This window comes from Bos taurus, chromosome 11 (assembly GCF_002263795.3).
Source record: "Bos taurus isolate L1 Dominette 01449 registration number 42190680 breed Hereford chromosome 11, ARS-UCD2.0, whole genome shotgun sequence".
In the NCBI taxonomy this organism is placed as follows: domain Eukaryota; kingdom Metazoa; phylum Chordata; class Mammalia; order Artiodactyla; family Bovidae; genus Bos; species Bos taurus.
The window spans coordinates 50,352,130-50,379,402 of record NC_037338.1 but is presented as its reverse complement, the minus strand read 5'-3'; the positions used below and the strand labels follow the sequence as shown (position 1 = coordinate 50,379,402).

Sequence of the window (27,273 nt, the reverse complement as noted above, 5' to 3'; positions counted from 1 at the left end):
AATTTGTCATCTTTATTTTATTTTATGTTATATTTTCTTGGCCATGCCACATGACATATGGGATCTTAGTTCCCCAACCCGGGGATTGAACCTGTGCCCCTTGCATTGGAATCCCAGAATGTTAAACACTGGACCTTCAGGGAAGTCCTAAAACTATCTAATTTTATAGATACTTAGTTATATAGATAATTCTGGCAAATATATATTCCAAACCTAGTAGTAAAAAGATATACATGTAAACTGATTTTTGAAAATTAATGATCATATTTTTTTTCATTTGTAGAGATTAAATGCCCTGGCTGCAATAGTCCGAGGCATCCTTCCTAAATTACACAGAAACATCATAACTGCCTTAATTACTATTGATGTACATGCAAGAGACATAGTCACTGAACTTGTTCAAGCCAAGGTAATTGTTTCATTCAAATAAAATCATATGTTTCTTTCTAAAATGAATGCATCTACCAAGTGTATCATTGTCATCACTTCTGCAGGTGCAGGTAGTTGACTCCTTTGACTGGCAGAGACAGCTGCGCTATTACTGGGATGTAGACCTGGACAATTGTGTGGCGAGGATGGCGCTCTCTCAGTACACCTATGGCTATGAGTATTTAGGTGCATGCCCAAGATTAGTTATTACTCCTCTCACGGTAAGTTACTGACCGTTAGGTTCATGACTGTTTTTTTTCCCCATCATAATAGTTCTGAAACATTTCTAAGATTAAACCTTGAAAGAATTTACTGTGAATACATCTTCATATCGCAGAGATTTATTTACTCTATTTGATCATGTGCCTGAATTTTTTAGTATGTTTCAGTTGCTGTAGAACCTTTCATGAGTGAAGCAAGTCAGAAAGAGAAAAACAAATATTACATATTAATGAACATATATAGCATCTAGAAGAAAATGGTACCAATGAACCTACTTGCAGGGCAGGAATAGAGAAGCAGATGTAGAGAATGGACTTGTGAACACAGGGAGGGAAGAAAGGGTGGGATGAATTGAGAAAGTAGCATTGACGTACATTTTACTGAATGTAAAACAGATAGCTAGTGGGAAGCTGCTGTATAGCACAGGGAACTCAAATTGTTGCTCTGTGATGATCTAGATGGGGAGGGATGGGATGAGGAGGCGGGTGAGAGGGAGGCTCAAGAAGGAGGAGATATGTATATATATAGTTATGAGTAATTCACATTGTTGTACAGCAGAAACCAACACGACATTGTAAAGCAATTATCCTCCACTTAAAAATATATTTTAAAAAATAAATAACAACCCTCCTGCTATAGAAAGTACTTACAAATTTGTGGCCAGTGTCAGTTCCCTTCAATAATGACAATTTATCCATTTCTTCAGGATCGCTGCTACCTTTGCCTCATGGGGGCTTTGCAGCTGGACCTGGGAGGTGCACCAGCCGGTCCTGCTGGAACTGGGAAAACAGAGACCACCAAAGACCTTGCAAAAGCCCTTGCCATCCAGTGTGTGGTCTTTAACTGCTCTGATGGTTTGGACTACAAGGTACAGTCTTGGCGTATAAACGCTAACATTAAGTGCTTCATTGTGGCTTTCTCTGTTTGCACTGTGACACAGAAAAAGGAGGAGAAAAAGGGGTGATAGCAAACTGGGGAAAACTGGTGGGGCCAGAAGGAGGTCCAACCAGTCCATTCTAAAGGAGATCAGTCCTGGGTGTTCATTGGAAGGACTGATGCTAAAGCTGAAACTCCAATACTTTGGCCACTTCATGCAAAGAGTTGACTCATTGGAAAAGACTCTGATGCTGGGAGGGCTTGGGGGCAGGAGGAGAAGGGGACGACAGAGAATGAGATGGCTGGATGGCATCACCGACTCGATGGACGTGAGTTTGAGTGAACTCTGGGAGTTGGTGATGAACAGGGAGGTCTGGCGTGCTGCAATTCGTGGGGTCGCAAAGAGTCGGACACGACTGAGCAACTGAACTGAACTGAGTGGGGCCAGGAATGATTAAAGTGGAATAAATAGAGCAAGGGAGACTAGTCAACACAAGGCAATCTGGGTGGGTCAGGTAGGAATCAAGGCCCGGATTTGTCAAATGGTGGTAAAAATGAGGTATAAAACACAATAGCAGGGAAATCTAGGAACAAGGAATAAGCTTACAGGAAGAGAAGAGTAGGGACTTCCCTAGTGGTCCAGGGACTAAGATTCTGTACTCCCAATGCAAGGGGCCCTGGGTTTGATCCCTGGTCAGAGAACTAGACCCCACATGCTGCAACTAAGATCCACTGTAGCCAAATAAATAAATTAATATTAAAAGAGAGATGAGCAATTCAGAGTTGTGTATTAAAAATGAAATGAGACACGTGTACCCAATGTTCATCGCAGCACTGTTTATAATAGCCAGGACATGGAAGCAACCTAGATACCCATCAGCAGATGAATGGATAAGAAAGCTGTGGTACATATACACAATGGAGTATTACTCAGCCATTAAAAAAAATACATTTGAATCAGTTCTAATGAGATGGATGAAACTGGAACCTATTATACAGAGTGAAGTAAGCCAGGAAGAAAAACACCAATACAGTATACTAACGCATATATATGGAATTTAGAAAGATGGTAACAATAACTCTGTGTACGAGACAGCAAAAGAGACACTGATGTATAGATCCATCTTATGGACTCTGTGGGAGAGGGAGAGGGTGGGGAGATTTGGGAGAATGGCATTGAAACATGTATAATATCATGTATGAAACGAGATGCCAGTCCAGGTTCGATGCACGATACTGGATGCTTGGGGCTGGTGCACTGGGACGACCCAGAGGGAGGGTATGGGGAGGGAGGAGGGAGGAGGGTTCAGGATGGGGAACACAGGTATACCTGTGGCGGATTCATTTAGATATTTGGCAAAACTAATACAATATTGTAAAGTTTAAAAATAAAATAAAATGTAAAAAAAAAAAAAAAAGAAATCCATAGGAGGTGAGAATTCAGGGAAAGATTTTTTCATTGAGTAGTTCTCAAACTTTTTGATCACAGTACCTTTTTACACTCTTAAAAATTATTGTGGACACTGCACAGAATCTTCAGAGTGTGGGACATCTGCTAACTTAGGGTGTGGAGTGAGGTGGTTTTCCGAAACACTTTTTACATAAGCCTAGAGGGCTCTAGAGACCATGCATGCCCATATGGTATGTATGAAATAGTCCTGAAGGGACCACTGTCTGGGTGACATTGAGGAAAGTTTGCATTCATATGAGTGTTGGGTCCAAATACTTACCCAAGGACCTGCTACACCAGGAAGAAACCTTTTTGTTGTTAAATATTCAGGCTCTTGGGGGGTCCCCAGCTCTGTCCAGACTGCTCTCCCAACTGTACCCCACCTATAGCCACAGGAAGACTGGAGACAGAATGTTTATCAAAAAATAATACCCACTTTGATGATCTCAGCAAACAATGTCTCAAGAATGGTTAGTCATGCAATTCCCAGCCTGGATTCAGTCTGGCCACAAAAGCTTCTTCTATTCCACACGGTCATTAGTGACCTTGAAATCAATACATAGCCCATGCCAGCCCCAAGAAATGCAAAAACAATAATAGCCACAGCACAGTTGAGAAAAAAAAGAAAAAAAAATTATTGAGACCTCCAAAGAATTTTTGTTTATATGTATGGGTTATACCTGTTGATATTTTCCATGTTATAAGTTAAAATTGATGCATCTTAAATATTTATCTGTTTTAAAATAACCATAATAAATTATTACATGTTAGCATAAACAGACATTTTGAGAAAAATAACCATTTTTCAAAACAAAAAATTTAGTGAGAAAAGTGACAATATTTTATATATTTTTAAATCTCTTGTTTGGTATAATGGAATATGGCCAGATTCCCTATGGGAGAATATCTGCTTCTGCATCAAATCTTTTGAGATATGTTATTTTGAATGAAGTATTTGAAGAGAAATCTAGCCTTACACAGATATACACACTAAAAGAGAGGAATAGGTTAATAGCTTCTTCAGATAATTGCTGATATTCTTCTTTGAAACTATACCAAAACTTGACAAGTGGCAGTTTCTTAAAGATTATTTGTGATGTGGAAACTGAAACAAAATACTGAGAAAAACAAACTCTGTTCTCTCCTGAGAGAATGAGACTGAAAAGGCAAATAACATTTTAGCATTATAATGAGTCCTTTGACCTCACAGACCCCCTAAAAGAAACTCTGGGACTTGCAGGGGTCCCCAGATGACACTTTAGAAACTGCTGTTTTAGCATCAGTTCAGTTCAGTTCAGTTGCTCAGTCATGTCCGACTCTTTGTGACCCCATGAACCGCAGCACACCAGACCTCCCTGTCCATCACCAACTCCCAGAGTTCACCGGGATCCATGTCCATCGAGTTGATGATGCCATCCAACCATCTCATCCTCTGTCGTGCCCTTCTCCTCCTGCCCCCAGTCCCTCCCAGCATCAGGGTCTTTTCCAAAGAGTCAGCTCTTCACATCAGGTGGCCAAAGTATTGGAGTTTCACCTTCAGCATCGTTCCTTCCAATGAACACCTAGGACTGATCTCCTTTAGGATGGACTGGTTGGATTTCCTTGCAGTCCAAGGGACTTTCAAGAGTCTTCTCCAACACCACAGTTCAAAAGCACCAATTCTTTGGCACTCAGCTTTCTTTATAGTCCAACTCTCACATCCATACATGACCACTGGAAAAACCATAACCTTAACTAGACGGACCTTTGTTGGCAAAGTAATGTCTCTGCTTTTTAATATGCTGTCTAGGTTGGTCATGACTTTCCTTCCAAGGAGTAAGCGTCTTTTAATTTCATGGCTGCAGTCACCATCTAAAGTGATTTTGGAGCCCCCCCAAAATAAAGTCAGCCACTGTTTCCACTGTTTCCCCATCTATTTGCCATGAAGTGATGGAACCAGATGCCATGATCTTAGTTTTCTGAATGTTGAGCTTTAAGCCAACTTTTTCACTCTCTTCTTTCACTTTCCTCAAGAGGCTCTTTAGCTCCTCTTCACTTTCTGCCATAAGGGTGGTATCATCTGCATATCTGAGGTTATTGATATTTCTCCTGGCCATCTTGATTCCAGCTTGTGCTTCCTCCAGCCCAGTGTTTCTCATGATGTACTCTGCATATAAGTTAAATAAGCAGGGTGACAATATATAGCCTTGATGTACTCCTTTTCCTATTTGGAACCAGTCTGTTGTTCTATGTCCAGTTCTAACTGTTGCTTCCTGACCTACATACAGGTTTCTCAAGAGGCAGGTCAGGTGGTTTGGCATGCCCATAGCATGTTAATATCTAATTTGGAGAGTTGTATATCCCCTGAAGGGTGTGGAGCAGAGATCCTCAACCTTTGGGCCATGGACTGGTACCTCCTGTCAGACCAGCAGTGGCATTAGATTAGAAATTAAGTGTACAATAAATGCAATGTGTTTGAATTGTCCTGAAACCATCTCCCCTCCCCAATATGTGGAAAAATTGTCTTCTACTAAATCCATCTCTTGTGCCAAAAAGATTGGGGACCACTGGTGTAGAGGACCTTCAGAAAAAAGACAAAGCTCATTCCTGGCAACTTCCCAACTTCCCAGTCAAACATGGGGGAGGAGAAAGACTTCTCAGTGTGAAGGAGACATTGTGCCACCTCCACCTCGTCCATCCCAGTAGGGCAGGTGGATGTGGATGCCTCTTCCAGGAGCAGAAACAAGAGAAGGACAAACCAGCTGTCAGTTCCCACACAGAAGTAGCTGACAACAGAAGCAGTTACTGACATTAGACATTAGTCCTTTTGTGGACTTTTATGAGGCATGCATGAAGGGAAAGAGCTTCCAGTGTGCCCCAAATATATTAGCATTGAGTTCTGAAACTAGGGGAACCTGTATGTCATGCTAAAACAGCCTAGGGAATAAAATTAAGTCCCTTTTAAAAATAGTAAAATTAGGTGATTCTAAGAGAGAGAGCTGGAGGAACCCACCTTTATTGAAAAATGTCTTTTCCCCCTTATTGGAGTCCTACTTCTTATGCTCACTTCAGCAGGTAGTAACTTCAGGTGGTCAACAGAGATGGTACAGACTGTGTAACATCACTCTGATGGAGACACATTTCATTTTCTTCTTTTTGTCTCCTGTTGCCCATCAGTCCTTGTATACCATCGAAAGCTCTTCCATGAGCAGGTTGTGACTGGATGACCAACATCATTGTGAGCTTTCTGTCCTCTGTCCCTTGGTTGGGGATTTAAGATCCTACAAGCTGCTCAGCCAAAAAAGAATGCCAGCTTGGTCTTTAGTTGTTCCATTGTTCAGTCCATCTATTTCATTTTTGTAATGTAGGCTGTATTATAATTAAGTTCCAAGGATTGTTTCTTATCTCTGGCTTTTTTTTTTTTTTTTAAGAACATCTTGTTTTATACTATAGTAATGTAATTTCCTCTAAAATCTCTCTGAGGATTCCATTTAAATTTTTACATTTTTTGTTTTGTCCCCCAAATCACCTCCATTTTCTTCAGAGTTGCTTATTTTGTTTATTTTTCTTCTCTCTTTCTTGATGTTGATTTTTCTTAAATGTCTGTTAATCTTTACTTTTTAGTTCATAAGCATGGATAGGGGACTGAGTTGATCATTTAGAATAACTTGTTTCACCCCTGCTTTCAATGAAAGAGCTCCTGTGATCTCTGTGAGAATGTAAGATATTTGGCTGGCAGGCTTCCCCATAGAGTGTGTGGGCATGGGCAGCCAGGAAGCCAGAAACCTTTTATAAATACCAAAATAACAAGGATTTTTTTCTACAGTAGTAGAATTCAGTGGGTCTCACTCATGGATGGAGCCATCTGTCCTTTTGACTCTCAGTTGAGTAATGTGGAGGTCTGAAGTTATCTGTCTTTTCTTTTCTCTGCTTTCGTTTTCTCCCAAGCCTAATGTCTTCTCCCAGTATCTCCTAATGTCTCCCAAAGACAGATCTCCCCCTTTCTCAATAAAGCAGTCCTTGGGTATTATTCTGGAGGGAAAATTCAGTAATGCCAGCCTCAAGAACCCTGTTTAGTCTACTTGGAATGAGGAAAGAGAAGCACAGAGAAAGGCAGGGCCCACAAACCTGATCACTGCAAGTACTCACCTTTGACTAATTTCCAAGGATTGCCCTGGGACCTTCTCTGCTTTCCTTGCATGTATTGCTGATGGGTTCAGAGTTTCTTGGAGACCTTCCTGAAGGGTAGGTAGTTCTTCCTTCCTTCTGGCTTGGGCTGAATTCTGCCCTTCTCAGCTGAGTACTCAGTATTTATGAACTTTCCATCTTCCAGGATATTTTTTCAAAACTTTCTTTCTGCTGCTGGTTTTCCTTTCCATTATGTTTTTATCAGGTAGGCGCAGGTACAAATGCAGACACAGAAATGGAGAGAGTTCTGTCTTTCATACATGGTCATTTCAGAGAAAGGGATGTTATCCCTATGTGCTCAATTGACCACCTTGAAACAAAAAAGCCATTAGCTCTATTTTCAAAGAGATATAGATATGGTATGATGCAATATTTGTACTAATGCTTAACCCCAAATTCAAATCTCTAAAGGAACTTTCCTCTGTAGATAGCCACAGGTATGTATTCACTCTCCTGAACCACTAGGATTCTGCTGTAGAAGAAATTAACCACCATTACATTACCCTGTGTATGGGCTTCCCACGTGGCACTAGTAGTAAAGAAGCTGCCTACCAACGCAGAAGATGTAAGAGATGTGGGTTCCATCCCTGGATCAGGAAGATCCCCTGGAGGAGGATCTTCCACAGCAGTCCACTCCGGTATCCTTGCCTGGAGAATCCCATGGACAGAGGAGCCTGGCGGGCTACGGTCCATGGGGTCTGCACAGAGTCAGACATAACTGAAGCTCAAGTGACTGTGCTTCTGCTCAGTTGTTCCTGCATGTTGCCTGCCATGTGTAGTACCTGGTAAAGATGATGAAAATTTCCATCAGCAAAGTTTTCAAGGTTTTCTTAAGTAATTAAGTGTGTCTATTCTGTGTGTCAGTTTCTTTGAGAACCTGTATTTACATAGGTGAATGAGGATTATGAAAAAGTAGGTCAGATTGTCATTTTATCTAAAAATAAAAATAAGTTTCAAATCATTCAGAGAGCGGCAAAAACATATTTCCTCTAAGAAAAAGATGTTAACTTCTGCCATGGCCCAGGAGTCACACAAACCTATTGCTTGTTTGCAGATACCACCTCTTGTCTTTTTAATACCTCAGCTCAGAATTTAACTTTGGCAGGAGTTCAACTCTACAGTACAGAGCTGAGTGGCATTGTTTTGATTTCAGATGATGGGGCGCTTCTTCAGTGGTCTGGCACAGTCAGGAGCCTGGTGCTGCTTTGATGAATTTAATCGGATTGACATAGAAGTTTTGTCTGTCATTGCTCAGCAGCTCATTACCATCAGGAATGCCAAAGCTGCAAAGGTAAGGGGCTGGGCATAGATATCATGTTTCTAGTCTGTAGATATCATGTTTCTTAAGTTTGTAGTATTCTTGCCTAGAACATATCATGGACAGAAGAGCCCGGTGGGCTACAGTCCATGGAGTCACAAAAGAGTCAGACGCAACTTAGCAACTAAAGAACAAGAAGAAGTTCATAACGAACTTACATCATGTTGTATTTTAAGAAGGGCAGTGCTAACTTCAGCCTTTCTAGCCCATGTTTCCAATGTCATTGGTGAATGCAGCAGTGGAACTGAGCTGGGTGAATTAATTGCTCATCCAGGCAACACAATAAACAACTGTATGGCAGACACTGTGCTGGGACCTAGTGATATAGAGTTGGTGAGACTCAGTCTGTGCCCTCATGGAACCCTCTTATTCTTTGCTCCCCCAATACACACACATGCATGCTTGTACTCCCTTGTTCTTCTGTCCTCCGCCTCTTATTTTCCTCTTATTTTTCTTCTTCTTGCCTTTGACATTGATTTCTCTGCTCTGTTTCTTTAACTCTGCCTCTTCTGGGCTCTACTGCCTTCCTCACAGCCCCTAGTCTCAGCCTGTTGCTGGTAAAAAAATGAGAGGAGTCCTGGGGGACCCAAAGGGGCCTTGACTCTCCAGAAGTCACTGGACTGGAAAAGCCAAGGAGTGTAGGGACAGATGAAGATATTAGGGTGGCTTCAGTATTTAAAATGTGTTTTAGCCCCTTTGAACATGTTCCTGGAGAAGGATTTTGTACCGGGAAGGTGATGGCAGTGAAGGGTAGGACCAAGCCCCCCACCATTCTGTTGTGTTGACCTTGCAAAATTATGGTCATGAGGGCACCAAAGGGCAGGCGGGTATTCAGCTGGTACAAACCAGAACCTTGCGAGTTGTTTGATTTTTTTAATTATTTTATTTTAGTTATTATTTATTCATTTATTTTATTATGACTGGGCCAAGAAGGAGGAAACACCTGGGGCAAGGCAGGGGCAAGGAGGCAGACAGCAGGAAATACTAAGCCCAGAAGAGAGGGAGAGTGAGTAGGACAAAAGCAGGAGGAAAACATTCCCAACAATAGGATTCAGTAGTTTTTGCTTGAATGCACGTCACACAAGTTTTGTACTCGAGAAATAATTATGGGGAAGAATTTACAAATATATGGCAAAGTGTTAACTTATATCTTCTCTTTCTTTTCAACAGCTCTCTAGATTCATGTTTGAAGGGCGAGAAATAAAGTTGGTTATGACTTGTGCAGCCTTCATCACAATGAATCCTGGATATGCAGGCAGAACTGAGTTGCCAGATAATTTGAAAGCCCTATTTAGACCCTTTGCAATGATGGTTCCAAATTATGCCTTGATTGCAGAGGTGAGCTTCACATTATAAAGCAGCAAAACTTTAAACTTGTTTCTTTTATTTAGTATTTGATTTCTATCATGATAGAAAGTTTCCATTATGAATGTACTCTGGCCAAGGTTATACAGTATTGTTTCCTCTTAAGTATGTAGATATGATTGTTACCACTTAGAATGTTGTGTGTGTGTGTGTGTGTGTAACTGCTGTATCCCCAAAGTCCAGTTTGCCATCTGGAATATTGTAAGCCCTGAAAACTGGAATAAATAAATGAACTTAATTAACCATTTCATTGGAATTTATCAGTTTGTCTCTAGGAATTAAAATGTCTAGATTATCCTAAAAAGACTATATTATTCTCACTTCTCTTGCTGCATTATTTTTTTAATTAGAGTCAAGAGGTGTTGAGTAGAAACAATACCAATCACTAATGATGAAAGACAGTGATTTGTTTCTAGTTTTATCAATACAGTAAAAAAGATAGCCATCATTAATAAGCTAATTATGGTTGTATTTGTTTCTTCTCTATCTATCTAGGAACCTTTCTGTTTAAACCGGGTTTTTTGTTTGTTTGTTTCTTCATACTAGCTAATAACCAGTGTATTTAAATCTTATATGTATTTTTCTTGACACTTTTTACTGAGGTATAATTTACATATAGTAAAGTGCACAGATCATAAGCGTACAACTGAGTGAATCCTTACATATGTATTCACCTGTGTGATCACCAAGACCAAGATGTAGGATATTTTCAAGACTCTGGAAGGCCCTTCATGCTCAATGCTACAGTTCACAAGGGACAGCACCTCTTTTAGAATGGAGTTTCTCAGAAAGCACATATTACTCCCATTGCTAGTAAATTTCTGACAACAGCTAATTTAAAATTTTCCTCTAAATGAAGTAAAAGTAACTGCCTAAGAATAGACCATGCCAAATCCTATCATTAGAAAAATTACAACTTTTAATAGTATTAATATAATGCCTACAGCGTCTCATGAGTCTTGCAGCTCCCCTGTGGGAAAGATGGGGTGCTGAGCAGCTAAGACACACATCCCTATGTAATATCCCACACCACTCTTACAGCAGAAAGTGAAAAAGAACTAAAGAGCCTCTTGATGAACGTGAAAAAAGAGTGAAAAAACTGGCTTAAAACTCAACATTAAAAAAACTAAGATCATAGCATCCGGTCCCATCACTTCATGGCAAATAGATAGGGAAACAGTGGAAACAGTGGCTGACTTTATTTTTTGGGGGCTCCAGAATCACTGCAGATGGTGACTGCAGCCGTGAAATTAAAAGACACTGGCTCCTTGGAAGAAAAGCAATGACAAACCTAGACAGCATATTAAAAAGTAGAGACATTACTTTGTCAACAAAGGTCCTTATAGTCAAAGCTATGGTTTTTCCATAGTCATGTACAGATGTGAGAGTCGGACCATAAAGAAGTCTGAGTGCCAAAGAATTGATGTTTCTGAATTGTGCTGGAGAAGAATCTTGAGACTCCCATGGACAGCAAGGAGATCAAACCAGTCAGTCCTAAAGGAAATAAATCCTGAATGTTCACTGGAAGGACTGATGCTGAAGCTCCAATACTTTGGCCACCTGATGTGAAGGACTGACTCATTGGAAAAGACCCTGATGTTGGGAAAGCTTGAAGGCAGGAGGAGAAGGGGACGACAGAGGACCAGATGGTTGGATGGCATCACCGACTCAATGGGCATGAGTTTGAGCAAGCTCTGGGAGATGGTGAAGGACAGGAAAGCCTGGCATGCTTCAGTCCATGGGGTTGCAAAGAATTGGGCACAACTGAGAGACTGGACACAACAACAACCACTTGGAGAGATCTAATATCTTAACTAGATTTTGAATGCATTGGTATTATGCTACTGTGTTGTTATCAGTATAATATAATCAGGCATTGCATTATATTTTTCCATTCTAGGTAATTCTATATTCTGAAGGGTTTGAATCCAGTAAAATATTAGCAAGAAAAATGACCCAGATGTATAAGCTTTGCAGTGAACAGCTCTCTCAGCAGGATCACTATGACTTTGGCATGAGAGCTGTGAAGTCTGTACTGGTCATGGCCGGGTAAGAAACCTAAGTGGGCAAGAGTTGAGTTCCAAACTGTGTCATGCATTACTCATACATTTCATGAGTAATTCACAGATGGCTCTTAAAGCAACATGTTGTTGTTGTTCAGTGGCTAAGTCATATTCAACTCTTTGCGACCCCATGGACTGCAGCACACCAGTCTTCCCAGTCCTCTGCTGTCTCCTGGAGTTTGCTCAAATTCATGTCCATTGAGTCGCTGATGCTATCTTACCATATCATCCTCTGTTGTCCTCTTCTTTTGCCTCCAGTCTTTCCCAGCAACATGATTAATAAGTGTTAGCTGTCACTGTTATCATTCTTACCTTGACACACCTCCTGCCACAGTGAAAGGGCATGTCTCTTCATCTCACAACAGTTCTTCCCTGTGAGAACCAACATAGCTGCCATTAAGCTTTGGCTAGCATTTTTTTTCACCTGAATGCATCCAGTATAATGGGTTTCAGCATATTAAAGGCTTAACCACCATGAGCCAGGATGTGAAAGTGAAAGTGAAGGTCACTCAGTCATGTCCAACTCTTTGTGACCCCATGGACAGTAGCCTACCAGGCTTCTCTGTCCATGGGATTCTCCAGGCCAGAATACTCGAGTGGGTTGCCATTCCCTTCTCCAGGGGATCTCCCCAACTCAGGGATCGAGCCCAGGTCTCCTGCATTACAGGTAGATTCTTTACTATCCGAGCCAACTGATGAGACTTAAAAGGCATTCACTTTGTTATGCACATACACAATTAAGTCATCCCCATCAAGTGACAAAGCCTAAAGCATTCAGAGAAACTTCAGTTTTATCTTCAGTACAAGCTTATGTCCTGGATCCCCTCCTCTGTCATTACAGTCTGGTCCAATGCTGAGCTTCTTACTAGTTTCTAGTGGCATGCACACATGCTAAGTCGCTTTCAGTCATGTCCAACTCTGTGACCCTACAGACTGTAGCCTGCCAGGGTTAGCCTGCCATGTCCATGGGATTCTCCAGGCAAGAATACTGGAGCGGGTTGCCATTTCTTTCTCCAGTGGATCTTCCCAACCCAGGGATCGAACCCACCTCTCACATCTCCTGCATTGGCAAGCAGATTGTTTACCCCTAGCACCATCTGGAAAGCCAGTAGAGCAAGAGCCTTTTCTCTTAAGGCCTTAGCTTCTCTCTTTATAACCTCTTGACACCCCTACCTCTGGAATCCCCCAACTTGTCCAGAGTCTCTCAGGGAATCTGTCTTTCATCTGCTCCTTCCTATCAGGCAATGACTCTCTGGCTTAGATTCTATTCACATAGGGCCCCTTCTGCCTGCCTCCCATACCCCTGGCTTCTGCACAAATCACCCTGCCTTTCCACCCTCTGTTCATTCCTTCAACCTCTCAGATACAATATTTCTACTCTCTACAGGATTGCCATTGAAGGAAGAAGGATACTGAGAAGTTCAGACATGCTTGTACTCAGAGAACATGACTGCAACCCAGGGGCAAGACAGACAAATGAGCAGTCATGTAGATTAGACTAGTTAGTGTGTGAGGGGAACCATAGTGCTGTGCCCTGGGGTTCCCTGAGGTGGGGGTGGAGGGAACTTTCTAGAAGAGGGAATGATTGAGCTGGGTTTTGAAGGAAAAATGAGAGCCAGCAAAAAACCATTCTGGGATAAGAGAAAAGAAAGTGACAGGGATCTGAACCATCATAATGTATTCAGAGAACTATAAATTCAGGTTGAATAAAGTCTGGATTGATAGGAGGTCCTTGAGAAAATGTTCCTATCATTCTCCTCAAGGCAAAGCAGCCTATGCTTGACTTGTCCATGTGTTGTTTTGGAGATGGATCCTGGGCATGCCAGGGAAAATGGTCTCATCCTTCCAGTAGGAATCGGCAGTGGGGTGCCCTCCACAGCTTTCTGCAAGCAGAATCCCCAGCCCAGAGATTTAGAAAATCATGTTCAACATTATGTATTTACAACGTCATCTGATTTATTCCTTTAAATTTAGGTCTTTAAAAAGAGAGAACCCAGACCTCAGTGAAGATGTGGTGTTGATAAGAGCTTTGCGGGACTCTAACTTGCCAAAATTCCTAACAGATGACGCTATTCTATTCAGGTAAATGTCTAGGTGTTATAGAGAAAGCATAACTACTATGTAGAGGTAAAGGATAGTTTATCTTCAAACATGTCAGTCTCTAGTAAGGTATTATCTTTTCTAGAGATACTTATTGCAATTTTAAAATGCTAGTTTCAAAAAAAGATACTAAAGTTTTAGCATCAATCCAGTCATTTATTTTTTTTCAACTTATTGACCCTCAAGCTGCCTGCTATGCAAATTAGCATTTGGTTACAAATTCCTGACCTAAGAGAAGTTCCAGACTCGAAAGAAGTAGATCGGGGTCTCAACACAAATGCGATTGCTTTTATCTATTTCTACTTTCATTACTGAGTTTTATGTTTATTCAAGATATATATGTATGTGGTTTTAAAAATGAAATGCTGTTTTAAGTTACTCTCAGGGAAGACAATAGTTTCCTGCCCTTTACAACTCCCGCTTCCTAAAGACAATAACTTTTTAATTCATCTATTCATCCTTTCATTTTCCTATTTCTGTCCATATCTTTTGGTACCACATTTGTGTCATTTCATGACTTTTCAGTTTTAGATGTTATTAAGTTACTAACAGAGAGACGAAGATATGGACACACTTCTCTGCCCACCAACCCCTCCTCTCTGGGTAGTCATGTGACAATATAACCAGAGCTAAATATACAGGATTTCCGTAATTTATTTTAGAGATATAAATATTACCCAAAGCTGAGCTGTCTTTCCCTTGTTATTAAAGTACCTTGCTTCTTATTTTTCCTGCATTTATTATTTATCTTAATTTTTGTTTTTTATGCCTTCACCAACTTTTCTATACCTCTATCACTAATTCATTTCAAAATTCTGCCAGAGTATAAATCTCCTAAAAACAAAAACGACCTTCAGTCATCCACATCTGTCATCCTGGGATGTCTATTTATGACCTGACCGGGGATACTCTTTGCCTTTGTCCGGAATATGTGTCTTTGCACTTTTGGCAGAACACAGTGATGAAAATTCCTATATATTAATGATCACTCACTTATGATATTGCTATAAGTGAGATTCTAGGAAGTACATTCCTGAGATCATGGGGTATGGACATTTTCAATTTAGATAGATCCTATCAGTACATCCTCCAAAGGCATTTTATATTTGTAGATACAGATTTATGAAAATATGCATTTCCTTTTATATGTTTTAGAGAAAAATACCAAAATAGTAGCCTATTTTATATACATTATTCTGTTAGTACCACTGAGCATCATTTCTTCCGTTTATTAGTCATTTATATTTATTATTCTTAGAGCATTATTCTATTGTACTCTTTTACTTAGCAATTTGTGAGAAATCATGAACTTTATCTGGTAAAACATTGGAAATATTTCTCTAAGTATATAATTCACTCTAAGTTACGTTTCAAGCCTCTTACCTCACAGAAGTTTGATTTTTCCTTGTGTGTTTTTATTTTTTCACTTTATCAACTTTTTTAAAGTTATAGAATTTTTATCTTTTTGAGATAGACTTTCTTAACATAGTACTATAAATTCACCTCTTATATTTTCTTCTTGTATTTTTCCCTTGCTCTTTTTTATTGAAGTATAATTGATTTACAATATTGTATTAATTTCAGGTGTATAGCATAGTGATTGAATATTTCATAGATTATACTTCATTTGAAGTTATTATAAAATATTGGCTATACTCTGTGTGCTGAAAAATATATTCTTTAGCTTCTTTATTTTATACATAGTAGCTTGTACTTCTTCACCCACTACCCCTATCTTGCCCCTGCCACTTCCTCTCACCACTGGTAACCACTAGTTTGTTCTCTGTATCTGTGAGTCTATTTCTTTTGCTACATTTACTAGGTTGTTTTATTTTTTTAGATTCCACATATAAGTAATAACAGATTATTTGTCTTTCTCTGTCTGACTTATTTCACTAAGCATAATACCCTCCAGGTCCACCCATATTTTTTCAAATGGCAAAATTTCATTTTTTATGGCTGGATAATATTCCAACATACATTCCATACATACAAAATCTCCTTTATCCATCTATCTGTTGGTTGACTCTTTGGTTGCTTCCATACCTTGGTTATTGTAATAATTCTTGATAATGTGACTATAAATATTAGGCTGCATATATCTTTTCAAATTAGTGTTTTCCTTTTCTTCAAATATATATCCAAGAGTGGAATTACTGGATAATATGGTAGTTATATTTTTAGTTTTTAAGGACCCTCCATACTGTCTTCCGTAGCAGCTGCACCAGTTTACATTCCCACCAAAAGTTTACAGGGTTCCCTTTCCTCCATATCCTCACCAACATTTGTTATTTGTGGTCTTTTCATTGATAGCCCTTCTGACAGGTGTGAGGTGGTATCTCATTGTGGCTTAGAGTTTCATTCTCTGAGAATTAGTGATGTTGATCATCTTTTCATGAAGCTGTTGGTCATCTGTATTTCTTTGGAAAAATGTCTGTTCAGGTCTAATGCCCATTTTTTAATTGGGTTTGTTTGTTTTTGATATTGAGTTGTATGAGCTATTTATTTATATATTTTGAGTATTAACCCCTCATAATTTGCAAATATTCTCTCATTCAGTAAGTTATCCTTTCATTTTGTCAGTGGTTTCCTTTGCTGTGAAAAACTTTTAAATTTAAGTAGGTCCCATTTGTTTAATTTTGCTTTAGTTTCCTTTGCATTGGGAGACCAATTCCAAAAAAATGTTGCTACAATTTGTGTCAAAGAGTATTCTGCCTATGTTTTCTTCTCAGATTTTAATGGTTTCTAGTCTCACATTTATGTCTTTAATCCATTTTTAGTTTACTTTTATATGATGTGAGAAAATGTTCTAATTTTATTGTTTTACATGCAACTGCCCAGTTTTCCCTGCAACTGCCCAGTTTTCCCTGCACCGCTTATTGAAGAGACTATCTTTTCTCCCTTATATATTCTTGCCTCCTTTGTCTTAGATTAACTGACCATAAGTGCATGGGTTTATTTTTGAGTTCTCTATTCTGTTTCACTGATTTATGAGTTTGTTTTTGGGCCAGTACCATACTGTTTTGATTACTATCATTTTTTAGCATAGTTGGAAGTCAAGGAGGGTGATAAGTCCAGCTTTTTTCTTCTTTATCAAGATTATTTTTGGCTATTTGGAGTCTTTTAGATTTCCATACAAATTTTAAAACTACTTGTTCTATTTCTGTGAAAAATTGCCATTAGTGTTCTGAGAGAGATTGCACTGAATCTATAGGGTAGATGATCATTTTGACAATATTGATTCTTCCAGTTCATGAACACAGTGTATCTTTCCATCTGTTTGTGTCTTCTTCAGTTTCTTTCCTCTGTTTCTTAGAGTTTTCTGAGTATAGGTCTTTTACCTTTGTAGGCAAGTTTGTCCCTAGATATTTTATGCTTTTTCATGTGACTGTAAATGAGACTGTTTTCATAATTCTATTTCTATAGAATTTCTATAGAATCCATATTCTATTTCTGATAGGTTGTTGTTAGTGTATAGAAATGCAACATGTTTCTGTATGTTAATTTTGTATCCTGCAACCTTACCAAATTCGTTGATGAGTTCTAGTAGATTTTTTTGTGATGTCTTTAGGATTTTCTATGTATAATATGATGTCATCTGCAAAAAGTGACAGTTTTACTTCTTCCTTTCTAATCTGGATTCTCTTTATTTCTTTTTCATATCTGATTGCTGTGACAAGGATGTCCAATACTATGTAGAATAAAAGTGACAGGAGTGGGCATACTTATCTTGGTCTGATTTTAAAGGGAAAGTTTTCAGCTTTTTGTCACTGGGTATAATGTTAGCTTTGGGTTTGTCATAAGTGGCATTCATTATGCTGAATTCTATTCCTTCTATGTAACATTTCTTGAGAGTTTCTATCATGAATGGATTTTGTATTTTGTTAATTTCTTTTTCTGTGACTGTTGAGATGATCATGTGATTTTTATTTTTCCTTTTGTGAATGTGGTGTATCATATTGATTGAATTGCAAATATTGAACCATTCTTGCACCCCTGGAATAAATTCAACTTGATCTTTGGTGTATCATTGTTGAGAATTTTTGCACGTATAGTATCAGAGATATTGACCTGTAATTTTCTCTTTGGCTAGAGCCAGAGTCAGATGTGAGCCATGGCTTGTCCTGTTCTCAGTGGTCAACGCTGCCCTCTTGGAGCAGGGGCAGGTCCCAAGATACTGGAGCAGAAGCCCTGAGGGTTGGGTCTGAGCTGGTTCTCTTCCAAGTGTGTGATCTACCTCTCCCAGCATCGGTACCTTTACTCTAGAGGAGCAGTGATGGAGAAAGAGGGGCCAGACTGGGTACCAAGTGCAGGCTTGGGCAAGCACTGGGGTAGTCCCAGCACATCAGAGCTCCAGAACACTCCCAACCCACTGCCTCCAAGAGCTCCAGTAATAGCCATCCTCGCCCTACTCAGATTCAGTGCTGGATCCAAGCCTGCTCCTTCCCCCTAACTGTGCACTCTCCTTAGAAGTAGCACTTTTCACCCTACTGGGAAGCTGTGCTAGAGCAGGCAGTTCTGTGGCAGGTGCTCATTGTGAGTTGGGGCACATAGTCGAGGATGAGGATTGTGGGAGACAGCCAGAGCCTCAGGCAGTTTCATTCTGTTTCCTCTCTCTTGTTCTTGGAATAAACAACCACTCCTCACAAGTGGGATATAGATTTCTTACAGCTCTGCTGTTAGTTTCACTGGCTTTCAAATCAGCTAAGAGGCTTGTCTTCCCAGTATCTGCTCCTAGGATGGCGGTGCCCAATGTGGTTCAAACGCCTCACTCTCCAGGGAGGATCTCCAAGCCCATGTAAGCCCCCTCCTCTTCTGTGTCCCCTCCAACAGGCACAGATACCAACCTGATTGATTCTTTCTCTTCCCTTCCTACCCAACTCTTTGTGAATCTTTCTTTATAATCGAGTCTTTTTGCAAGTCTCCAGTTTGTTTTCATGAGAGTTGCTTCACATGTAGATGTTTTTTTGATGTATTCGTAGAAGGAAGTGAGCTCAACATCCTACTCCATCATCTTGATCTCCCCCATCTTGTACTTTTCTTGTCATTTTATATTAAATTCTTTACTGCTTCTCAAATGTTTTTGTGTGTGTAAGAGTTTCACTTCTTTTTCACCCGTACAGCCATTTGGTTTCCCATAGAAATAGTCCATTTTTTCCTTTACTTCCTTTTTCACATAGTACTAGTTTTCTATTTCCATCTTTTTTTTCTAAATATTTTTATACCATTATAAGCACACATAAGTGCTTTTTGGGAAAAGTTGAGCTATAAATATAATTTTTAAAACAAACTGAAAAAATCATTGCCTGTATGTTTGATACTATGCCATGTACTGTGTATAACACAAAAATGTAAGAAATATTCTCTATCTCAAAAAGCTCCCAATATGCTTAAGAACATTGGTCCACTGTACAAGGAACAAGAAAAATCATACACAAATCAGAGAAATGATAGATTCTGGTACCACACATAAGATAATATAGCACTGTGTGTTTAGAAGAAAAGATAATGAGAAAAATAAGAACCTTGGTAATGTTTAAAAAATTAATTGTAACATGGGTGGATATCAATGGCCAGTGATTCCTAATTTATTTTATCTTATTATTTTTCCAGTGGAATCATATCTGACCTTTTTCCTGGAGTCCAAATTCCAGAACATGATTATGGTATATTGCAGTCAACAATTATAGATGTCATGAAGAAAAAGAATCTTCAGCCTGAAGCATGTATGGTTAAAAAAGTGATACAGTTCTATGAAACGATGCTAGTAAGGCATGGTGTGATGTTAGTTGGGCCAACAGGAGGTGGCAAGACCACAGTTTACCAAGTACTAGCAGAAACTTTAGGGAATTTGCAAAAACTTGGTGTAGACAATCCCTTTTACCAACCAGTTAAAACATATGTTCTTAATCCTAAATCAATTACAATGGGTGAATTGTATGGTGAAGTTAATAACATAACCTTGGAATGGAAAGATGGTTTAATGGCACTAAGTGTCCGAGCGGCTGTGAATGATACTTCAGAAGACCATAAATGGATCATCAGTGATGGGCCAGTAGATGCTCTTTGGATTGAAAATATGAATACGGTGCTGGATGATAACAAGATGCTTTGCTTGGCTAACAGTGAGAGGATTAAACTCACACCTCAAATCCACATGCTTTTTGAGGTAAATATATATTCCTTACTGTGGAGTGAAATCATTTGTTAGATTGGCATAACATCATTAATTTTTTTTTCTCTTAGTGATGTATCTTTGATTATCTGTAAGACCTACCATGGTGTTTCATTTATACACTAAATATTTATCAAATTTTCCTTTTATAATAGATTTTCCATTCTGACAACCAGAGTCTCTCAAATGTTCCTATCTCTCTATAAATGGGAAATAAAATAAATTCTGTGTTCACCAGTACTTGTTTCTTTCCCTTTAAAGGTAGTTATATATATTAGTGTCTTTACATGATTTGAAATGCTTTCCAAGTTAAAAATAATTGTTCCACTTAAGAAGAATAAGTCATCCCTCTGTGGTATGACTATTTGGTAATGGGATTGGAAAAGGAATGCCAGTCAAATACACTTTACAAAATATTAAAGAAGATACCACCCCTGCTGTGTTCATTCACCAAACATTAATTGAATACCTACTGTGTCCTAGGTACTAGGCTATGCATTGGATATAAGAATGAAAAAGGTAAGAAGGAAAAAGAAGGGAATAACTATGTACACCTTCCCATAAGAATTTGACAGCATCCTTCATTTCAGTCGTTTTCCAACTCTGTGCCACCTCATGGACTGTAGCCCACCAGGCTTCTCTGTCCATGGGATTCTCCAGGCAAGAATACTGATACTGGAGTGGGTTGCCATCTCCTTCTCCAGTATCCTTCTATACTTACATATATTTATGTATATTTCTCCTCATGCCTCATTTAACTTTCCTTCTCCATTTTAAATCACTTATAGCTCGCCCACTCTCTTGCATGCAAAACCTAACAGTGTGTTACCTTAAACTTTAAATGCATGATTTATTAGCATTGAACTGGAAGGGACAAGGAAGTATCATGTTAGCCATTTCTTGTTCAACTTTTTAAAATTTTAGGTGCAAGATCTAAAGGTTGCCTCTCCTGCAACAGTCAGTAGATGTGGAATGGTATTTGTGGATCCTGAAGAGCTGAAGTGGATGCCTTATGTTAAAACCTGGATGCAGAGTGTTTCTAAAAAAGTAAGTGCAACTGGACACTCCCCACCCTTTCCATCTGTCAGGGCTCACCCTTCTCTCAAGAGCCCAGATAGCAACTGATTAAGACCTCACTGTGCTTGATAAAGGGAATCCCAGTGTTGGTATCTGGCCCTCTCCCTTGAATTCTTGGGATTCTCCAAGGAGGTTGTATACTCCCCATAGCTGTCTTCATTATTTATGACCTCAGCCCACCAGCCCACCTAGTCAGTCTGGTTTCTGCCTACCCTGCCTTGTTCCTCTTCTACCCTCAACTGGGTTCTCTCAAATACAAACAGAAACACTTCCTTTAGTTTCCCCAAACACAGGTAGAACAAGGAAGGGCATTTAAAATAAAAAAAAAAAGACTCTGCAGAAGGCTTGAGTTAATGAGGGGGAAGCACAAGAAAGGAAAAGAATACTTAAATCCAGGCCAGGTCTTTGTTTTTAGATTTTAGAAACCCTAATGCCGCTGAGGGGCTTCCCTCGTGGCTCAGTGGTAAAGAATCCACCTGCCAATGCAGGATATACAAGAGACTCTGGTTTGATCCCTGAGTCAAGAAGATTCCATCTAGAAGGAAATGACAACCCCCTCCAGTATTCTTGCCTGGGAAATCCCATGAACAGAGGAGCCTGGCAGGCTACAGTCCATGGGGGAACAAAAGAGTCGGACAGGACTTAGCAACTACACAACAACAATGCCTCTGAGAGCCAGAAGGAAGAAAAAACCAGTTTGGTTTCCCATTCAGCCTTGTTGTTACTGTTGTTCAGTCGCTAAGCCATGTCCGACTCTTTGCGACCCCATGAACTGCAACACGCCAGCCTTCCTGTCCATTGTCTCCCAGAGTTTGCTCAAACTAATGTCCATTGAGTCTGTGATGCCATCCAACCATCTCATCCTCTGTCGCCCTCTTCTCCTCTTGCCCTCATCTTTCCCAGCATCAGGGTCTTATCCAATCAGTCAGCTCTTCACATCAGGTGGCCAAATTATTGGAGCTTCAGCTTCGGCACCAGTCCTTCCAGTGAATATTCAGGGTTGATTTCCTTTAGGATTCACTGGTTTGATCTCACTATCCAAGAGACGCTCAAGAGCCTTCCAGCACCACAGTTCAAAAGCATCAATTCTTTGATGCTCAGTTCTCTTTATGGCCCAATCTCACATCCATACACGACTGCTGAAAAAACCATAGCTTTGACTTGATCTTAGGCCCCTTATCTAAGACGCATTCTAACCTTAGAGGTAGGATTCCATCCAAAGTGAAGAAAAACTTTTATATTATTATTCAGAACAATGCAGTTCCATATTATCTTCTATATCCTCTCCATTCTAAAATAAGATTTCTCTTTACCTTAACTTAACAAGGGCTTCCCAGGTGGCTCAGTGGTAAAGAATCTGCCTGCCAATGCAGGAGATGCAAGAGACTCCAGTTTGATCCCTGGGTTGAGAAGATCCCATGGAGAAGGAAATGACAGCCCACTCCACTTAACTTAATAAGCAATCTTTTTAAATGTTTTTCACCATCTCATCTCAATTGCCATTCTGAGAAAGCCATCTTTCTGCCTCTCCCCTCCAAAGATGAGTCAGAGAATGATTGTTTTCCTCACTCTTAGGCATCAACATTTTAAGAATATTGTGACCTACCCTCAGGGCACCTTACTTTTTCCCCTGTAATCAGCTTCTTTAAAAACACCTTTATTGAGGTACAATTGACATTTTTTGTTGAAGTATAGATGCTTTACAAAGTTTCTGCTATATAGCAAAGTGAATTAGCCACTCATATACATATATCCCTTCTCACTTGAATTTCCTTTCCATTTAGCTCACTATAGAGCACTGAGTAGAGTTCCATGTGCTATACAGTCTATTCTCATTAGTTATCTATTTTATACATACTGATGTATACATGTCAATCCCAGTCTCCCAATCCATCCTATACCCTCTCCCAACCTTAGAATCCGTATGTTTGTTCTATATGTTTGTGTCTCTATTTCTGCTTTGCAAATAAGTTCATCTATACCATTTTAGAGTACCTTAATTTTTTTGAAATTTTTAATGAAGTATAGTTGATTCACAATATTGTGATTTACAAAATTTGTTTCAGGTGTACAGCAAATGAACAGAAAACCTTGTTAAAGAAAGTAATTCTCAGAATTGAGACCATCATGTCCTGCCATAGGATGTTAAACCTTTCTGAATTTACTTTTTAAATAGATTTTATTATTCAGAACAGTTTTAGGTTTATAGAAAAATTTAACAGAAAGTACAGAGAGTTAGCATATGCTTTCTCTCCTCCAAACATAGTTCCCACTTTTATTAGCATTTTTCTTTGGTGTAGGTGGGCTTCCCTGGTGGCTCAGATGGAAAAGAATCTGCCAGCAGACACCGGTTTGATCCCTGAGTCAGGAAGATCCCCTGGAGAAGGGAATGCCTACCTACTCCAGTATTTTTGCCTGGAGGATTCCATGGACAGAGGAGCCTGGTGGACTATAGTCCATAGGGTTGCAAAGAGTCAGACAAGACTGAATGACTAAGCACATTTATGTGGGTACATTTGTTAAAATTGATGAACCAATATGGATACATTCTTATGAACTAAAGTCCATGGCTTACATTATGATTCACCCTGTATTGTGCAGTTTTATGAATTTTGATAAATGAATATATCATGTATCATGCAGAATAGTTTCACTGCCCAAGAAATCTGTGCTCTCCCTGTTTGTCCATCCACACCCTCTCCCAACCCCTGACATTACTGATTCCCCTGTCTCCATAGTTTAGCCTTTTCCAGAACATCATATAGTTGGAATTATATGGTCTGCAGCTTTTCCAGATTAACTTCTTTCACTTAGTAATATATATTTACAGTTCCTCCATGTCTTTCTGTGGCTTGATAGCTCATTTTTTAGTACTGAATAGTATTCAGTGTTATTGTATGCTGAAGTTTATCACTTACCAAGTTTATCCACTCACCTACTGAAAGACATCTCAAAGTTTCCAAGTTTTGGCAATTACTAATAAAGCTCACATAAACATTCGTATATGTTTTTGTGTAGACATAAGATTTCAGCTCATGTGGATAAATACCTAGGACTGTGATTTCTCAATCATTTGGTGAAACTGTGAAGAAACTGCCGATCTGTCTTCCAAAGTGGCTGTACCATTATGCATTCCAAAGAACTTCTTTGTTACTCCACATCCTCACCAGCATGTAGTGGTGCAGTGTTTTAGATATTAGCCATTCTAATATGAAGGTAATGGCAATCCACTCCAGTATTCTTGCCTGGACAATCCCATGGACAGAGGAGCCTGGTGGGGTACAGTCCTTGGGGTCACAAAGAGCCAGACACAACTGAGCAACTAACACAACTCATATGTATTTGTAGCTCATTTTGCTTTCAGTGAGTAGTTTTCTTATATAAGATGTTGAGTGTTTTTTCATATGTTTATTTGCCACCTATATATCTTCTTTGATGAGGTGTCCACATCTTTTGCCCATTATTTTTGGGTTGTATGTTTCCTTGTTACTGAGTTTTGGAAGTTCTTTATATATTTTGGATACAGGTTCTTTATATGTATTTTGCAAGTATTTTCTCCAAGTCTGCCTTTCTTTTCATTTTTTTCAAATAATACCTTTCACAGCACACACATTTTTTATTTCAATGGTCTAACTTGTCTTGCATGGTTTGTGCTTTTGGTGTTGTATCTTAAAACTTATTTCCAAATTGAAAATCACCTAAATAAATATTTTCCTCTGTTACCTTCTATGAGTTGATGGTTATGCATTTTACGTGTAGGTTTATGATCCATTTGGAGTTACTTTTTCTGAAAGCCATAGTATCAATGTCTGGATTCTCTCTCTCTGTCTCTCTTCGGCATGCAGATGCTGAATTCCAGCACCGTTGTTGAAAACACCATCCCTTCTCCACTGGATTGCTTTTGTTCCTTTGTGAAAGATCAGGTTGCTGTATTTGTATGAGCCTTTTTATGGGCTCTAACACCATTAACCTATTTGTCTAATTTTTTTGCCAACATCACACTGTCAGTTACTGTAGCTTTACAGTAAGTCTTGTCAGGTAGTGTCAGTTCTACTTTGTTCTACAATATTGTGTTCACTATTCTGGGCCTTTTCCCTCTCCTTATAAATGTTGCTCTCCCCAAAGTAAATTACTGGGATTTTGATTCAGATTGCATCAGCTCTATAGATCAAGTTGGTAATAACTAACATCTTCACAATATTGAGTCTTTATATCCATGCACAGTCTCTCCATTTACTTAGATGTTCTTTGTTTTCTTTCATCAGAATTGTGTTGTTTTCCTCACATTTCCTCTTGGAAATATTTTGTTTAAAATATGCCTATCTTATATTTTTTATACTAATTAAATGATTTTGTATTTTCAGTTTCAAATTCTAATTATTCATTGTTGATACATAAAAAAGCAATTGATTTTTGTATATTTACCTTGTATCCTACAACTTTACTATCAGATCAGATCAGTCGCTCAGTCGTGTCCGACTCTTTGCAACCCCATGAATCGCAGCACGCCAGGCCTCCCTGTCCATCACCAACTCCCGGAGTTCACTCAGACTCATGTCCATCGAGTCAGTGATGCCATCCAGCCATCTCATCCTCTGTCGTCCCCTTCTCCTCCTGCCCCCAATCCCTCCCAGCATCAGAGTCTTTTCCAATGAGTCAACTCTTCGCATGAGGTGGCCAAAGTACTGGAGTTTCAGCTTTAGTATCATTCCTTCCAAAGAAATCCCAGGGCTGATCTCCTTTAGAATGGACTGGCTGGATCTCCTTGCAGTTCAAGGGACTCTCAAGAGTCTTCTCCAACACCACAGTTCAAAAGCATCAATTCTTCGGCACTCAGCCTTCTTCACAGTCCAACTCTCATAACTACTTACTAGTTTCAGGAGTTTTGTTTCAATTCTTTGGGATTTTTTTGTATGGATAATTGTAAAGACAACTTTTTTTCTTTCTTCTCAATCTGTATACTTTTTTCCCCTTTTATTGTCCTATCATGTTAGCTAAGACTTTCAGTACTATGTTAATAAAAGTGGTGAGGGGACAACATTCTTTTTTAAATCTTTGGTCCTTTACCTTGAATAAATATTTAAAATGCTTCTTTTTATACTTTTTTCATTGTTCTTAATTATGGAAGATAATCATCAGTATAGAAGACTATGAAATACTTGTTGCCAGTTTAACAAATGATCATAAAATAAATACCTGTGTGTGTGTGTGCGTGTGCGCATGTGTGCGTGTGCGCGTGTGCGTGCACTCAGTAGCTTCAGTTGTCTCTGATTCTTTGTAACCCTATGGACTATAGCCTGCCAAGCTCCTCTGTCCATGGGATTCTCCAAGTAAGAATACTGGAGCTGGTTGCCATGCCCTCCTCCAGGGGATCTTCTGGACCCAAAATACCTATATACCAACTACCAGATCAAGATCACTTATCAGTGACCCAGAATCTTCCCATAGAATGTCTTTTTTTTTAATGTAACTTGTTTCATATCATGTGATGCTTACATCCTATAGTCTAAAAGTCACAGGATATAATGTAGTATACAAGTTTGAACCAACTACTTTTACACTTAATTATGTATTTTATCTGGTCTTGCTAAAATATCATTTGTTTGATTTTCAGCTAAGTGAAGAAACTCAAGAATATATATTGAATCTTTTCCAGCGTTATGTTGATGATGGTTTAAATTTTATCAATAAAAAATGCCACCAAGCAATTCCACAAGTGGACATCAGCAAAGTTACTACACTCTGTTGCTTATTGGAGTCTTTAATACTTGAGAAAGATGGAGCTAATTTGACAATGGTAGGAAGAGTTTTCTTACTGCTGTAAAGCTAGGAAAATGTGATTATCATATAGATTCTTTGCAAATAAACAATTCCAAACTTTATGTCATACAGTTATTTGATTTTCAAGTTAATTTTTTAGGGGACTAATGAATGTGAATAGATTTGTAGAATCTCAAATTGGAAGGAATTTTACACTATAGTTTACTCCTCTACTCAATGTTTAAATTTCCTTAGAGTCTGTAACATATTC

The 27,273-nt window shown here is 39.1% G+C and overlaps 1 protein-coding gene across 1 annotated transcript in view; it reads left to right on the top strand.

Moving 5' to 3' along the window:
* DNAH6 (dynein axonemal heavy chain 6) overlaps positions 1-27,273 on the top strand; it is a 282,338-nt gene that overhangs the window by 106,971 nt on the left and 148,094 nt on the right. Inside the window, exons 27-36 of the mRNA XM_024999429.2 lie at positions 284-409; positions 495-650; positions 1,358-1,519; positions 8,298-8,435; positions 9,633-9,800; positions 11,728-11,876; positions 13,865-13,972; positions 19,604-20,159; positions 21,090-21,212; positions 26,857-27,039. Coding sequence (XP_024855197.1) covers positions 284-409; positions 495-650; positions 1,358-1,519; positions 8,298-8,435; positions 9,633-9,800; positions 11,728-11,876; positions 13,865-13,972; positions 19,604-20,159; positions 21,090-21,212; positions 26,857-27,039 — 1,869 coding nt within the window. The remainder of the gene's footprint in view (positions 1-283; positions 410-494; positions 651-1,357; positions 1,520-8,297; positions 8,436-9,632; positions 9,801-11,727; positions 11,877-13,864; positions 13,973-19,603; positions 20,160-21,089; positions 21,213-26,856; positions 27,040-27,273) is intronic.